Below are 15,942 nucleotides of genomic sequence, written 5' to 3' on the forward strand. Positions count from 1 at the left end.
TGTTTTTTCCCAGTGTTTCATAACCTTAATTTTGCTAAAAAGACGTTGGGGCATATGTATCAAAGGATACATTTGCGATTCTCAAGTAGCAATTTTTAGAGAATCGCTTATTGAGAATCGCAAAACGATATGTATTTAAAAATTTGCAATTTTTTTGTGATTACCTCACATTCCTTAATTGCGAGTCGCAATTAAGTAATGGCTTCCCATTCATTCCTATGGCCAAGAGGCCCATAGGAATGAATGGAAATTGCATGCGCAAATTGCGAGTACCCAATGGGTACTCGCAAATTGCGCATGCAATTTCAAGGGTGCAAGGGTTCCAAAAGGACACCCTGTTGCACCCCTGAAATGTGCATGTGTGCACATGTGGTGCATATACATGCCCTAAGGGCATGTATGTGCGACATAAGGCACTTTGAAAAAACAAAAAAGTGCTTTTTCAAAGAGTTCGCAAATTACCACCAACTGTACATTGGTGGTAATTTGCAATTTCTTATGACAAATTCGCACAACTTAAGTGCTTTCTACAGGAATCGCAATTTGTGATTCCTTAAATGCAATCGCAAAATAGGGAATCGCAAATTTTGTGATTCTCCAATTTGCGATGCCCTTGTGGATGGTACATTCCAAAAGGCCTTTTCCTGTTCGCAAACGGGCCGATCCTGAGAATCAGCCTGTTTGCGAACTGGAAAAGGGCTTGATACATATGTCCCTTGGTGCTGCCACAGACTAAGGGCCCATAAAAAAAAAGAAAAAGTCCTACCAGAATGGATGACATGTGAATCTTACACCTTGTAGTCCCCTTTATCTTATGTAATTTTTTCTATACACTGATTTACTACTCACATATGATTCATTGTCTCTGTATGTGTGAGTGATGTAAAATTCTCGGACACCCTACACTGGTATGAGAAGCACTATAAAACAAATCAAATACATGTTATAGAGGGGCGATGGAGAGATGAGAGGCACTGTTGGAGGGTGATAGTGAGGGAATCACTGAAAAGCCCCAATAAAGATTGCCTTATCCTGGTGCACTGTAATGTCATCATTTACTATGCTTTAAAAACAAATACAATTGAATGTATAATGAAAAATGTGTAGTAGAATTCACCCTTTTCCCCCAAACTTTCTTGAGGGGAGAAACCTGACAATCCCCCCCTCAACCCTCTTGTAGTGGTCAGGCTCACTTGCTGTGCTCTCTCACTGTGCACCGGTTGGGGTTGCCAGGGCTGCTTTGGGTTCCCGGTCCGGTCCTGTTCGCATGAGAGATGTTGGTACCTTCAAGGTGGCAATCTGAAGCTTATTACCAGCTTCAACTTGATTCTTTGAGAGCGCTGAGAGCTATAAGCCTAGTCATCTTAAAACTTTGATTTGATTAGTGTTTAGACTCAAAAAGCAATAACTCTTCTTTTGCTGAAGCAATTTACGGAACTTCCTGGAAATAACAGTACATCCTTAGCCAAGGTTAACTTTGTTAACAATTCACAGGATAATTTCCTCTTCCTGGCCTAAAAATAATAATTATCTACAATACAATAGAGCCGAAGACAATTCTCAACAGCATTTACTGGCACTGAGCCTGCTTGCTTGAACTCAGGAGCTCAGGTGATCTGGGGCAAAACCTCCCCAAGGAGCTCTCTATGCACAATGCTGATGAGACTGAAAAGAGAAAAAGACTCCTAGGCTCCTGTTAACAACGGTGATTGTCCTGTAATGTAAGGTGTAATTACATGCATGTCTTTGATGTATCTTGGCTTGAAGTAATCAATGTTTGCCATTCCAGATGGTGAAAGCAACACAACCAATCAATCCTAATACCTCCTTCCAACCTTCCATGCCGGGGTTGGAGCGTTCCCAAAACAGCTTGTACAGAACAGAAGTCTTTCTTTTCAGGTAGGAGATTGGGCTTGTAAATAGGCCCCTATGACTTTAAAAACGTTTTAAAAGAAATACTTCACAAGGTGGGGGAAAGGAAAGATGGCCAACTTTGTATACCCCTGCTCCTGTCATCTTTTGGCCTTCAGTGATAGATGTAGGAGCCATTGCAGCCAATGGAATTACAGCTTCTATCGCCCACCCTGGATCCCATGTGTATATCTTGCTGTAGTCCGAGCAGGATACTCGCAGTGTCTACTCTCACCGTCATGATGGTTCCACAGGATGATGATGTGTCTAAAATGAGAACAATCTCAGCTATGCTTGAATTCTCCCGGACCTCGACCCCGACACAGCTGCTGTCTAAAAGGTGCAGGTTAGCTGAGTCGTATCCACTCCTCTCCAATTGGCATTTGCTCACGGTGATCTGTATCTGGCCTGACAAGCACTGCAGATCCGGGGTTGGAGGCATAGCTGTAGGGAGACGGGGACAGCATCTCAGAATCATTAGAAGAAACATCAGACAGAACATCGCAGAGATTGCACGCAACTCTATCACAGTTGAAACATCTCTCTAGTGATATAACATATCCATTACATCACCTACCTTTATGAGTTAAATAGATATGTACTATTCTTAGCTCCACATCCACGTATCTAGTCGTACTGTGCAGCGCTGTCAATATAGTGGATCAACTTACTGTGCGATGTTGTGGTAAGGTCGATAAAGTCGCTATAATTACTTTGCAATGCTGTGGAAAAGTCATTACCGGGGATGGACTTGCTTTGCAATGTTTTCGTATGGTCAACATAGTGGATGGACTTACTGGGCAATGGTGTGGTAATGTCAATATATTGAATACAATATTTTTTTTGTTGATATCTCAGCTATGGAATTTTGGTAGAGCACCATCTCAGACCAGAGACATTGAGAAAAGATCAGAAAATACCAACACAAAAACTATACAAGCTTAGGGGGAGCAGTTGTTGCATTGAGCCTCCGTTGACTCCAGTGAAATCAAAAGGTTTATGCGTTTTCCCATCTGTAAATGCTCAAGAGCCTCTTGCGTGCTACAGAGTGGCTAGGAGAAAGGAAGGAGTCAAAATTCCAGAAAGTAAACATATCTATTATGGCTGTGATTACATTATATTACTGTTATTTTTTTCCATAAGCCACGAGAAGAGAAACAACCAAGGCAGAGCCATAGTAACCACGGATCAAGCCCAGGATAGCTGGCTACCTTCAACTGATGTCAAGGCGTACAAGTATTCAGAGGGCACTGCGGTTTTGGTTGTTGCATTTTATGAAATTTGTTATTGCCTTTATCTTTTTGGTGGGGCTGCCTCCTGAGCATCTTTGACCTCTGAAGCCTGAATGTCACTTTTTAGATTGTGGCAGGTCAGATAGTTTTTTCCAGTCTGAAAAATGAATTAGTTTCTGCCTCGGGATCAGTGACTTCCAGTTGGGCCACATTTTTGAACATGTCGACTGACAGAATTATCCTCATTCTTGAGTTAAGGTTTGTTGAAGAATGCTTTACAGTACAAGCAGACACCACAGGCTATTATTATTATTATTATACTGATTTGTAAAGCGCATGGCAACCCCAAGGGGTTTCTCAGCACTGGTAAAACAGAAGGACTGAAATAGAACGATTAGAAGAGCCACCGCTTTAAGAGTTTCTTGAACTTATCAAGAGATTTACAAGACCTAATCAAGGAAGGCAGAGAAGTCCACAGTTTAGGGCCCAGATAAGACAAGGAATGACCACCTTGTCTCACCTTACATAACCTAGGGACAACTTCAAGGTTCACATTACTAGAAAGGAAAGGCCAACCGGAACAGTAGGTTGGCACCAGTGACGTGTTAAAGTGGACCAGAAGTTGATGAAGCTTTAAACACATAACATACTGGCACATGCATCAACAAAGACTTTTGCAATTCCTTAATTGCGATTATTAAGGAATCGCAATTAAGGAATTGCAAAAGCCTATGCATGTAGTAATCGCTATAAAAATAGCGATTCCTACAAATTCCTTAATTGCGACTCGCAAATTGCGAGTCGCAATTAAGGAATGCCGTCCCATTCATTCCTATGGGCCTCCAGGCCCATAGGAATGAATTGGAGATTGCATGAGCAATTTGCGAGTACCAGTAGGTACTCGCAAATAGCTCATGTAATTTCAAGGGTGCAAGGGTGTCAAAATGACACCCTATTGCACCCCTGAAATTGATCTGTGCACATATGTTGCACACACACATGCTCTAAGGGCATGTGTGTGCGCAACATGAAACTTTGAAAAATGCACAAAAGTGCTTTTTTCAAAGTTTTAGCAAATTACCATGAAGTTCAACTTCATGGTAATTTGCTCCCCCTATTAGCGAAATCGCTAATTTTTTCACTTTCATGCATTGCATTTAAGGAATCTCAATTTGGGATTCCTTAAATGCAATCGCAATTTAAGGAATCGCAATTTAGAGATTCCTTAAATTGCGATTTTTGCATTTGGGATGATGCATCCCAAATGCAAAAATACCGGTCGCAAAGGGGCAGATTCTGAGAATCTGTCAAAGAAGAGAATCAAAACCAACTGTCTACACTAAACTAATTTCAATATGCCCAGAAGTGGGTCAGGATTGTAGAAAAAACCACGGGCCACTACTGACTCAGAGAGATAAAAAGACAAAGAAGAAGATATAACAATACGTAATTTATTTAGATAACAAAGATCAGGATAATAATCGTTGTACACAGAATGAACAATATAGGATACACTCCAATATACAGCTATATGTAGGTCCCACACAATAAAACAAACATACACACACTCATTCATACATCATACTTATATATAGGACAGGACAAACATAATTGCAAAAAAGTTGCGTTTCAGTAAGGTTTAAAAATCACATCAACAATGTGGGCACGAGAAAATAAGAGCCCACGCACGTTTCGGTGTTTGCCCATACAAGGCTACACCTTCATCAGGGCAACGGTGATGGAGGGCGTGTGGGACAACACAAAAGAGACCTGTGGTAGTGTCATAAAAAGAGGGGGGGGGGGAGAACATACGATCAAGAAGTTTTGAAAGAACATACTACTCACATTGCATTAACATCATGATGTCTCCTTCAACACTCTCAATAGTATCAAAATGCAACTAATGCCACATTAGGACCAAGAAATAAAAATCTAACAAGCGAGTCAGTAAGGTCCAGGTTCAACAAATATGTAATATAAAGTTAACTTCAAACCAAAAAATGCTAGGTTGCTTTAGATAGGTAGGACCGAGGTGCACCCCATGAACGGAGATCGGAACAAATGAATAGTGATCAGAAGTGAGTGTTCGAATCCCAGTAATCAGTGGAGGATAGAAGCGAGAAAAGGCAGAAATGCCCAAAGAATGACCAGATAAAGGTGAGGGGCGGAAGGGAGCTACGAAAGATATTCACAAATCGATGACAAGACACCAGTGCTGCAGATGAAAACAATATAAGAGGAGTGCAGATATTGCCAGCCAACCACCAACGGATAAACGAAACACACAATCATACAAAAAAGAAGAAAAAAGATGGTATGAGCAAATTACCATGAAGTTCAACTTCATGGTAATTTGCTCCCCCTATTAGCGAAATCGCTAATTTTTTCACTTTCATGCATTGCATTTAAGGAATCTCAATTTGGGATTCCTTAAATGCAAACGCAATTTAAGGAATCGCAATTTAGAGATTCCTTAAATTGCGATTTATGCATTTGGGATGATGCATCCCAAATGCAAAAATACCGGTCGCAAAGGGGCGGATTCTGAGAATCTGCCCGTTTGCGACCGGTTTTACATTGATGCATGTGCCTGATAATGTTTTAATTGGACTTGCTTCCTAATTGGGAGCCAAAGAAGATTAGAGACTGAAGAGTGCTTAGGAAGAGGAAATCGCAACCAAGCAGCCACATTCTGAATGACTTGTAGTAATTTAAGTGCAGCCTTTGATGCCCGATATGAAGAATGTTAGCATAACTGAGCTTTGACATGATCAATGCCTGTACCATAATCCTTTGGGCTGAAATGGGAAGGAGACAAAGAATTTTCCTTAGCCACCTCAGAACACCTGAAACAGGTAGAAGCTACCTTTTTACAATCATCGGCTTTCTGAGTGGCACATTTCACAGCCCTGCTGGATTTCTGCTGCATTGGCTCCTTTTCAGGGGCTATCTTTTTACTTAAGGATGTACCAAGTTGTTTGGTTGTTCCACCACTAGCTCCTTGGAGGCTTTTTTCGACTTTGAAATCTTTGAGAAATTCATGAAGGTTGAGGAATTTCAAGAATATATTAGCTAAAAAGGAAATTCTAGAAAAGTTGGTTTTGTGGGAAACAGCCACCCATAAAATCCACTTTTAGGGGTTGTATCCAGTTACAATTTTTTGTTGGAAAAAGTTTCCAAAAATTCTATTGTATGAAATGTTACTTACAGGTGATGGTAAGTGAACAATGTTGTTATGTGGAGTTCAGAGATTAATAACAAGGGGCATGGAAAATGAGGCTATTTCTGCCCTTTCCTCAGTCTGTCACTAACTCAACCATAAGGGTGGGTGAAGGGGAAATGTTGCTTTGTTTCTGGGATTAAGCTCAGGAACAGAACTATGCTTGGGACCATAGTACATTGGTATGTAGGGACTGAGTCACCATACCACCTCAGTACCTATGAGCCTGAGTCGGACTAGCTATAGCACCTCACTTGCCCTTCTAACCTTACCAGCGAAACAAGTGAATTGGCACCCCAGGCAGGCTCTGTTAACCTGTAGCTGCAGGGAGTCCACTCCTTACTCCTTCTTGAAGCAAGGCAAAGTCCTCAGAGACATAGCCCCAGATAGTGCAGCAGGCACAGTCTTTGACAGGCAGGACCTTAGGAGTGGATCGGGATTCCAGCTGCACAATCCACCTTCTTCTTGTAATTGCAGGCAGCAGAACTGAGAGGTTCACACATTTAATCTCATCTTCCGGGCATCGAGAGGGGGTGCACACCTGACCATCTTTTATAAGGGTCCCTGCTCATAATTACAGACCCCCCCACCCCTGAGACACATAGAGGCAACCTTGGCATTACCTAATATGGAAAAACTATGTAGATTAATACTTCACAGTGGCAACAGCACCAAAGTCGATTTCGCAGGGGATTTTCTACACTGGGGAAAAATAATATGGACAGTTTTCCCTCACCAGGGTTTATTAAACATCTTTTATAGGACCCTGCTTATAGTTACCTGACCCCTCCCCCACCCCTGGAACACCTATGAGAGACCCCGGGGGCACCTATGTAACAATAATGTAGATTATCACTTTTATAATGCCCCTGCAACCAAAGTCGAGTTTGTAGTGAATTGACTTTTTAAAAGCAGTGCTGAAACTCAGGGCTGCTTTTAAAATGACTCAGGTTCTCAGCACTGCACGCATGCAAGTGCAAAAAAGGCTAATGGCCTCTAAACTGCCAAGCCCCATTATATACTAGGGATTTATAGGTAGTTTTTCAACCCCTTACCCTATAATCTACTAGGGATTTATAGGACAGATCATGGCAATTATAAGTGAACCTCAATGCATGTGTGTGATTAACATAGTGCTGGGCCTGACTAGCAGGGTTCAGGGCACGGTCAGTCAGCTATCATCAGTACCAGTCAGCACACACTAAGTAAGGGTGAACAAGCCAAAAGGGTGTCTTTCTAACACCATGTAAATGTGTGCAAAGGTAAGCAGCAAAGTGAGCCTGAAAGCAGTAGTCTTGAGGTAACTGTTTACATTTTTGTGAAACTCTGTCAATTCAGCAGAATGTTATTCAACAGTATTTATAATCAATGTAAGTCTAAAAAGTCACAGAACTTCAAGTTTTTGTGATTATAGTGAACTCAAAATTAGCCTCGTTCAGAGCTAGACTGGCCGGACAGGACACTTGGAAACTCCCTGGTAGATAGGAGAGAGCAGTCTGCTTTCAAGGTCTAGGTATTGTGGAAGCACCATGGCAACACATTCTTTGTCGCAATTTATGTATTGATTTTGTGGTTTTTACGGGCACATGCCCAAAATGAACGAATAAATTCGGTGTTAGAGGGATTCTGCCAGTGGCTAGGATCCTGGCGATAGATCAAGCAGGAATATATTTCATGTTCTGGACCACTTGAACTCTACTGTAAAATTCGGAGCACGGACAGTAATTTCAGAGTCATACAGCATATAAATATTAGCTCAAACAGAAAGTTATAAAGAACAGCTTAAGGGGCATATGTACATGGAAATGGCACAGCGGCACAGCAAATTTTGGAGTGACATGCTGCGCCATTTGCAAGACGCTGGGATGCGCCGTATTTATAAGAAATCGGCACACCCCTGTGTTTTCCTTAGCACTTGTGCAAAAAATCGCTGCCTAGCACCAACACAGACACCCTTGCTCCATAGTTCAAGGGTGCCTGCATTGCAGGGATGACTGTTTAAGTGCAGGAGGGTCTCCCTTCCTGCATTTAAACAATCAATAATTTCGATTTGCTACTTCTATAGAAGTAGCAAATCGACATTATTTAATGATTGTTTTTGGGCATGAAGGGGCTTCTTCATGCACAAAAACAATCATTAAGGGCATTTTCTCCATGTGTGCTGCAGTATGCAAAAATGAAGGGAAATAAAAATATTTCTCCTTGTGCCAATTTAAGGCCTGGTTTTGCAAAGCATTAGTTTTTGGCGCTGCCACAGATTTACAGATCCTTGTAAACCTGGAGCAACTCAAAAAGCAATGGGTGTTTCGGTGGAACACCCACAGCAACAGCCATTGCAGTCCCCTTTCACACAGATACCTGCGTGAAAAGGTACCATATTTACAGAGTGGTATTAAGCCACAAAAAGTGGGTTAAGGTCACTTTGTAAATATGGCGCACGGCATTGCACCACTGGAACATCGGTAAACTGACATTCCAGTGGCACAATCTCCTTGTACATATGCCCCAGATATCCGTGTGGGACAGTGTATTTGTGAATGCGACACACAGGATGTTTGATAATTTCACATTTGGCAGTATGGTCTAATGCCATTGTGAGGGTGCCCGGGTTTGCCACTTTAAAACTGGGATTGTCACTATCAGATTTCCTCTGAATGCCACTTTCATGATATGTTGGAATGTCAAATTCAGACTGCTTTTAAATGCCACATTAAGGATGGATAATAATACAATAAACAGCATGTGTGAGCATTCTGGAGTGCCCGTTGGGTATTACAGCGCCAACTCAACGAGGAGCAGGCCCAATGATTAAGCATGACACCTAGCTGGCTGGGTGTGTGAGGGTCCCAGTTCCGAAGGAAGGTATTCCCCCACCGGACCCACACTATTGGTTTAAGGTGTCGGGTATCACTGTCCTCCCGGTAGACATTCCCTTGTATCTCTCTCTCTGCTTAACCCTTTAGGAACAGCATACTTTTTCTTTGGACTATAGCATTCTGGAAATGCCATGTTTGCAATTCCTAGGATGATACATTCAGTATACCTTGAAATAAAACTGTAAGGAGACCTCGGAATGCCAGATCTGAGACATGTGGGAGGGTAGACAGACTCTGAGTTACTCATATGGGACTAACACTTTCTGTGAGATATGAATACAGGTAGGCGAGTCAACAGATGTACAGGGATAGCCGAGCCAGAGCCGAGCCAAGGGTCTGACTCGCATCGTATAGCCAGTGCATGATTTGTGCGTGCATGCGTTTCCTTACTACGTGAAGTTTTGACATTAATAAATCACATTACAGCTCTGCATAGAGAAGTAGTTATTGAAAGTGAACCATTAGTGCACGAAAAGGCAAGACAATTGTCATGTAAACACCGTACGTGACCCAAATTATAATAGAGCAGCATTACAGTCTATCAAATCAAGCAAAGTGTGTTTTTATACAACTGGGGCCTTTATTACCAAAGTGCCTCGGGGGCGCAATAGGCTTTTGTACACGATTTGTGCGCCCCCAGGGCACTTTGGTTTTACAGAAGGGGCAGCAGAAGCTTGTGCGTCCCCTTTTGTAATACCGATAGCACTGGCTTGGGGAGAGAAGTTGGCCTAACAGCTAGGGCGGTCGACCTCGAATCTGGGGAACTGGTTTCGAGTCAAGGCAATGACGCTGAACATCCTGTGATTCTGGGCAAATCACTTAATCTCCACGTGCCTCACAAAAAAAACTTTAAAAAATGAATGTGTCCTCATGTAATGCAACTGGTGCTATGTAAAGCGCTCTGATAACTGATTTGGGTCAAGTTAGCACTATATAAAACTCTATAAAAAAATATTTTAAAAAAATTGGCGCACATTAAGTCGCAGCATTATCATCAGAGACCGTTCCCTCATTTGCATGAGGGTGTGACCCCATGATATTGAGGGAATCCTTTTTCACTTTGTACAAATCTGGCAGGAAATGGGTATATATTTGTCTTTACTTATGTTAAGGCTTTATTTAATGCTTTGTGCATTTTTCTGCAGTTTCTGTATAGCGTGAACTCGACCCAAATGTTTTGGGGGGCTTTACATGAGCACTAGTTACATTGCACAAGGTCACGTTCATTGTTTATAGGCAGGGGGAGATTTAGGGCCACATGTATAAAAGGTTTTAGCAGTCACAAATAGAAACTAGCACCGTTTGTGACCGCTAAATTGCTTTTTACATGCACTAACCATATGTTGTGAGAAGGTACCTATTACCACATCGCTAAATAGGGTTTGCGAGTCGGTATTAGAAAGGGGCATTTTAAGGGCATAATTCCTACTAGCGAGTCGTAATGGGATGTATGAATGATTTGCGACTGGAATGCTGTTGCAAAACATTTGCTATTTACCACCAACTTCAAGTTAGTAGTAACCCATTCGCAAATGGGAAGGGGTCCCAAGGGACCCTTCCCCTTTGCAAATGTGGACACAAAAATGTTTTAAGAGCAGGCAGTGGTCCCACAGACTACAGTCTACTCTTAAAAAATGAATAGAAAACTTTTCATGTTTGTTTTTTAAATGCATCCAATTTGCCTTTAAGGAAAACGCCTACATTATAAAAAAAAAAAATTGCTTTATGGAAAAAGCAATCACAGATGTGGTGGTCTGCTGACCTAAGCAGTCAGTGGTCCCACGGGCTACTGCCTACTCTTAAAAAACTGAAAAAAATACTTTTCATGTTTGTTTTTTAAATGCATTCAGTTTGCCTTTAAGGGAACTGGCTGCATTATAAAAAAATAATTGCTTTATTGAAAAAGCAATCACAAACATGGTGATCTGCTGACTCCAGCAGCCCTCCAACCCTGTGATTTTGGCCATTCCCAGTAGGTTGCGAATTGCAATCTGCGTCATGGATATTGAGAGGCAGGTCCCTTTGCAACCCACTGGGAATCACATACAGTGTCAAACACACATCGCATTTTATGACTTCCTATTGCGAGTTGCAAAAAGCCGCAATTAGGATTTTGCAAAATCTAGTGATCACACATGTGGCCCCAAGTGATTTGCCCAGAAACACAGTATGTTGAGCCGATGCTGGCTCTGGCTGTAACCAATATTCTGGAAAGAGGGAGGCAGGCAGGCAGAAGCCACACAAAAGTTCGTCTCATTATGGGCTCCAACAGGAACTCGAGCTGAACCAGAGTCAGGCATCAGCCTCAAGCCTGGCTCGAGCTTTCAGAGGCTTGCCAACCTCTAGATATGAACCCTGGATGAGTCATAAAGATCTGATTAAAAAATGGTCTCACATCTTCCTGTGTGAGCATGGAGGAAGGGATGGGGTGCAGCGTGCCAATTTTGAACGTTTGTGCTAGGGTTTCTCCCACCAGTGCTGCACATAACCACAGAAGCGGTTCATGAGCTCATGATCACAAAGGGTGAATTCATCTTGAGGAAATGAAAACAATGAAAGGTGAATGATATTACAGATCTGGCAAACATGTACAGAACAGAAAGTCCTTCTGGTGTTGGCAGCAGGTGCTTGCTGGAGTTTAATTCAGCTTTTGTTGTTACCTGTTGAATTGTACATGTTCAGGTTGCATCTGCAGGCACCAGTGGTTTGATTGAATATCTCGTCTGAAGAGCAAACATCCTGGGCAGAGGCTGCAGAGACAGAGAAAAAAGTATTGGTTAATTCAGGTATGAAGATCCCACAATGACCTTGTATTTAGCTCCAACAGGTGGGGCACACACATACTCACACGCAAGCACCGAATTGTGTTGGCACACAACACAGATGTTGAATCACCACAATGCCAGGGGTACTGGAAGTGGCATCATACATGCTTTGGCCTTAATGGCATCATAGGAAGTGGCATCATATGATCATTGACCCTTAACGTTTAAAAGGAAGTGTTCTCACATGACCATAATCCTGATGACCACACAATAATTTACATTGTTAACGTTCAATATTAACTGCCTGACTAATAAGCACAACTTAACACAGAAAAATAGCTATTTTAGATATTATCTCTGGTAAGGTGCCAACATAATAAGCCAAGGGAACATTTACTTAAGTTGTAGTGAGTGAACAAAGTGAGTCTGACCTCTTCTAGAGGGAATCTGGGAGCTGGGGGGGAGTTCTCCCTTTGAGAAGAAGTTTTTAAAAATTGGCTCTATAGAGTATTTTAAAGAAATATTTTCACATAATTTTGCTCAAAAGGCCATAGGCTCTGAAAAGACACTCAATAAATATTCACATAATTTTATGATGAGTCTAGCCATTTAAATCTGATGGTCCCAATCAATTGATTTCCTTTTTTTAAAATAAAATGCCTCAAATATTACATAAAACATACCACTGCCATTATTTTGCAATCACTGCTGTGGATACACTGTGGGTGATCTTTATGTCAAATGTTACTTCTAGCATGTCAGGGACAGCAGTTTGTCATGAATGCCCCTAACATATGCCATGGTAGCCCTCCATTATGCCAACAATTTCCTCCAATTGCCAGTGTCAGCATTTTGTCAGAGGCGCCCAATGCCAGCATTTACATACAGTGTGCCAGCACCATACTTTTGCCACAGGTATCACATATGCAGCTACTATCTACAGTGTGCCAGCACCATAATTTTGCCACAGGTATCACATATGCAGCTACTATCTACAGTGTGCCAGCACCATAATTTTGCCACAGGTATCACATATGCAGCTTCTACCTCCAGTAAACCAGTTTGTCATAGGTGCCTCTATAAGCCAAGAGGTATTGCAGATCCAACACTAGACTCTCAAGCATAACACATTATTACTCATGCTCACTTACATTCATTTACTCACACTCATTCACCCACTCTCGCTCATTCATTCTTGCTCACTTGCACACATTCAGTTTCACTCACTCACACTCTTACACTGATTCACTTATTTACAGTCACTCTCACTCTTATTCTGACTTACACTTCTTACTTACTCTGACTCTTAGGCTCACTCATTCGCACTTATTCTTATTCACTCTGACTCTCATAATCCCTCACTATCACCCACTGTCATTCTCACTCCTGCTCATTAAAAAAACAATATCACTTTATTTTTATGAAAAACAATAATACAGTGAGTCAATTAAACTTTTTCAACACACTACAATGTAGGAAATAGAGCATGATATACACATTCACTCAACACCATGCTGATACCCACTCAAAAAACATGACACAATCATAACATCTAAGAGCAGTGATGTTGTTAGTGGGTTACCCATGTGATGGAATGGAATCTTATAACATTGTGCACATCAATTATATTTTGGCACACAAAATACTTATCAACGGATATGCTATAATGGTCTGCATAAAGGCCAGTGACTTCGGTGTGGTCACTTAAAAATATGTCTCTTTTCGGAGGTGGGGGGAGGGCTATCTATTTTATGCATCCTGATTTGGTGTGAAATCCAGCAGAGCTTCTCTCTTTGCCAGAAAAAAGCACAGTGGACCCCTATGTGAAGGGTGCACTTTCCCTGTTTGCGCCTGGCACACAGGTGTGTCAGGTGCAAACAGGGAAAGTGCACCCTATTACATGGAATGCACTGCAACCAGGGCAGCCGGGAACTCGCACTTCCCCAGGGGCAGCACATTCATGTAAAAACACGGAGCGGCTGCTTTGAAGCCGCTCTGTGTTTTCACAGTGCAGGCGGCAACCCGCCTGCACTTTTAAAGGGGGTTAGAGATCCCCTTCAAGCGGGTTCAGTGAATGACTGTACCAGCTTGCACAGGGATGTTTGGGGGTCCACGGGACCCCCTTTTTCCCATTCCAGAGTGCTGCAATCAGGGGTCGCACTGACAGTGCACCTCCTGAGAGGTTCTTTGCCTCTGCGCCTGCATCTCAAATCAAATCAGATTTATTTGCGTAGTTAGTTAAAACCATTGTTTACTAATAAAACTCAATCAAGAACCTTCAAAAAGTGTAAAAACTGTTCACAAACAGTTCTCAAACCCATTGCATGCCTTTAAAACCCAAACAAAGACATAAAAAAATCGAAAAACTGATTTCAAAACAGTTTGTAAGAACTGTTTATACTTTTAACATTGAACTGTACATTCTAGGTTTGTGAAAGTGGCCTACAATTAAAATACTAATACGTAAGAAAATGTCTTTCAGAAGTAAGATTTATTTTGGCCTGACCTACGGCCAAGATGTTCATCGTTCATAGTCGTTTCATAGTTTAAAGTGCAAGTGCATTGTGCAACTAAGAGTTGCAGTTCTGACTCCGTCCTTACTCATTCTTTTTAGTCATTTCTGTGAATAGCGGCATTAAAAACTTTACTCACCTGCAAGCAAAGGGTACAGACTTAGCCAGGTTATTACCGCTTGCCTGAACGATCGTATTTCCATATTACTGGAAATTGCTTTCAAAAGGTTTTCCTTTGCAGCAAGGGTACTGGACGAATGCAGAATATGTGGGCTAGTGTCTTTTGTTTGTATCCACAAAGTCTGCAAGTTGGATTCTGTGACTGACTTTTCCAGGATGCACTGAGACTTTTTGACTCCATGGTGCTTTAATACTATTGAAAAATGCACTGCCAGATACCCTTGTGGGCGCAAGTTTGAATAAGAGTTTATCACAGTCCAGGCATGTCTCCTTTGTGCAAGTACATTCTTATCTTTAGCTGGCATCTCCCACCAAACACTCTTATGGATACTGCATTCAGAGAAGAGATTAGAATCGACATTACCCAGTACTTTTCCACAAATGAAGGGTCGGTGGACTCTCCCTAATTCCTATGGGAGGCCTTCAAGGCAGTAATAAGAGGGGCTTGATCTCTAAGCAATCTGGGGTGTTGAAATCTATTTGATCTACTCTAGCAAAACTGGTACATGAAATTAAATCCCTTGAACTACCGTTCTTTCAGTCTAGGGAACCCAGGCACCTGGCATCCATACGGGAAAAAATCTCGGAATTTGAAGCAGAGGCGGACAGGGAGTCCCAATTCCTGGAGAAAGACGCAAGAGCACATGGTTATGGAGAGGGCGACAGGCCGGGTAGAACCCTTGCCAATGCACTCAAACAACATACATCTCCTACCTTTATAGCTGCGCTGCTAGACAAAGACTCTTCCGCCATTAGAGGGCAAGACGCCACACATGAGTATCTCACCAGATTTTACTCCTCATTGTACACGGCCACGCAAAGTGCACCTCACCTCGAACTCGAAGAGTATTTAGACTCAATTGAACTAATCTGGCTCAGTGAAGCCCACAGAGCTTATCTAGATGAACCTTTCTCAGTTGAAGACATTACACAGGTCATCAGCACCTTACCTGGCGAAAAGGCACCTGGGCTAGACGGGCTGACCACCACATTTTACAAGACATATGCGGAAGAGCTAGCCCCTCGACTACTAGATGTATATCAGGAATGATTAGAGATAGGAGTCCTGCCGCCAACTAATCGTGAGGCAGTGATTATTTCCCTTTTAAAACCGGACAAGAAAACATATCTTTGTGACTCATATAGACCCCTTTCTTAGATTAATGTTGACGCAAAGATTCTAGCCAAACTAATTGCCAATAGTCTGCAGTCGCTTCTACCCCTTATCGCCAGGCCAGACCAATC

The 15,942-nt window shown here is 42.1% G+C and overlaps 1 protein-coding gene across 1 annotated transcript in view; it reads right to left on the reverse strand.

Annotated features, from left to right (window-relative positions):
* LOC146857250 (uromodulin-like) overlaps window positions 1-15,942 on the reverse strand; it is a 126,123-nt gene that overhangs the window by 83,658 nt on the left and 26,523 nt on the right. The window contains exons 3-4 of the mRNA XM_085647756.1: window positions 11,900-11,989; window positions 2,147-2,355 (exon numbers count right to left, since the gene is read on the reverse strand). Coding sequence (XP_085503882.1) covers window positions 2,147-2,355; window positions 11,900-11,989 — 299 coding nt within the window. The remainder of the gene's footprint in view (window positions 1-2,146; window positions 2,356-11,899; window positions 11,990-15,942) is intronic.

The sequence above is a fragment of the Triturus cristatus genome, chromosome 3_2 (genome assembly GCF_964204655.1).
Source record: "Triturus cristatus chromosome 3_2, aTriCri1.1, whole genome shotgun sequence".
NCBI lineage: Eukaryota > Metazoa > Chordata > Amphibia > Caudata > Salamandridae > Triturus > Triturus cristatus.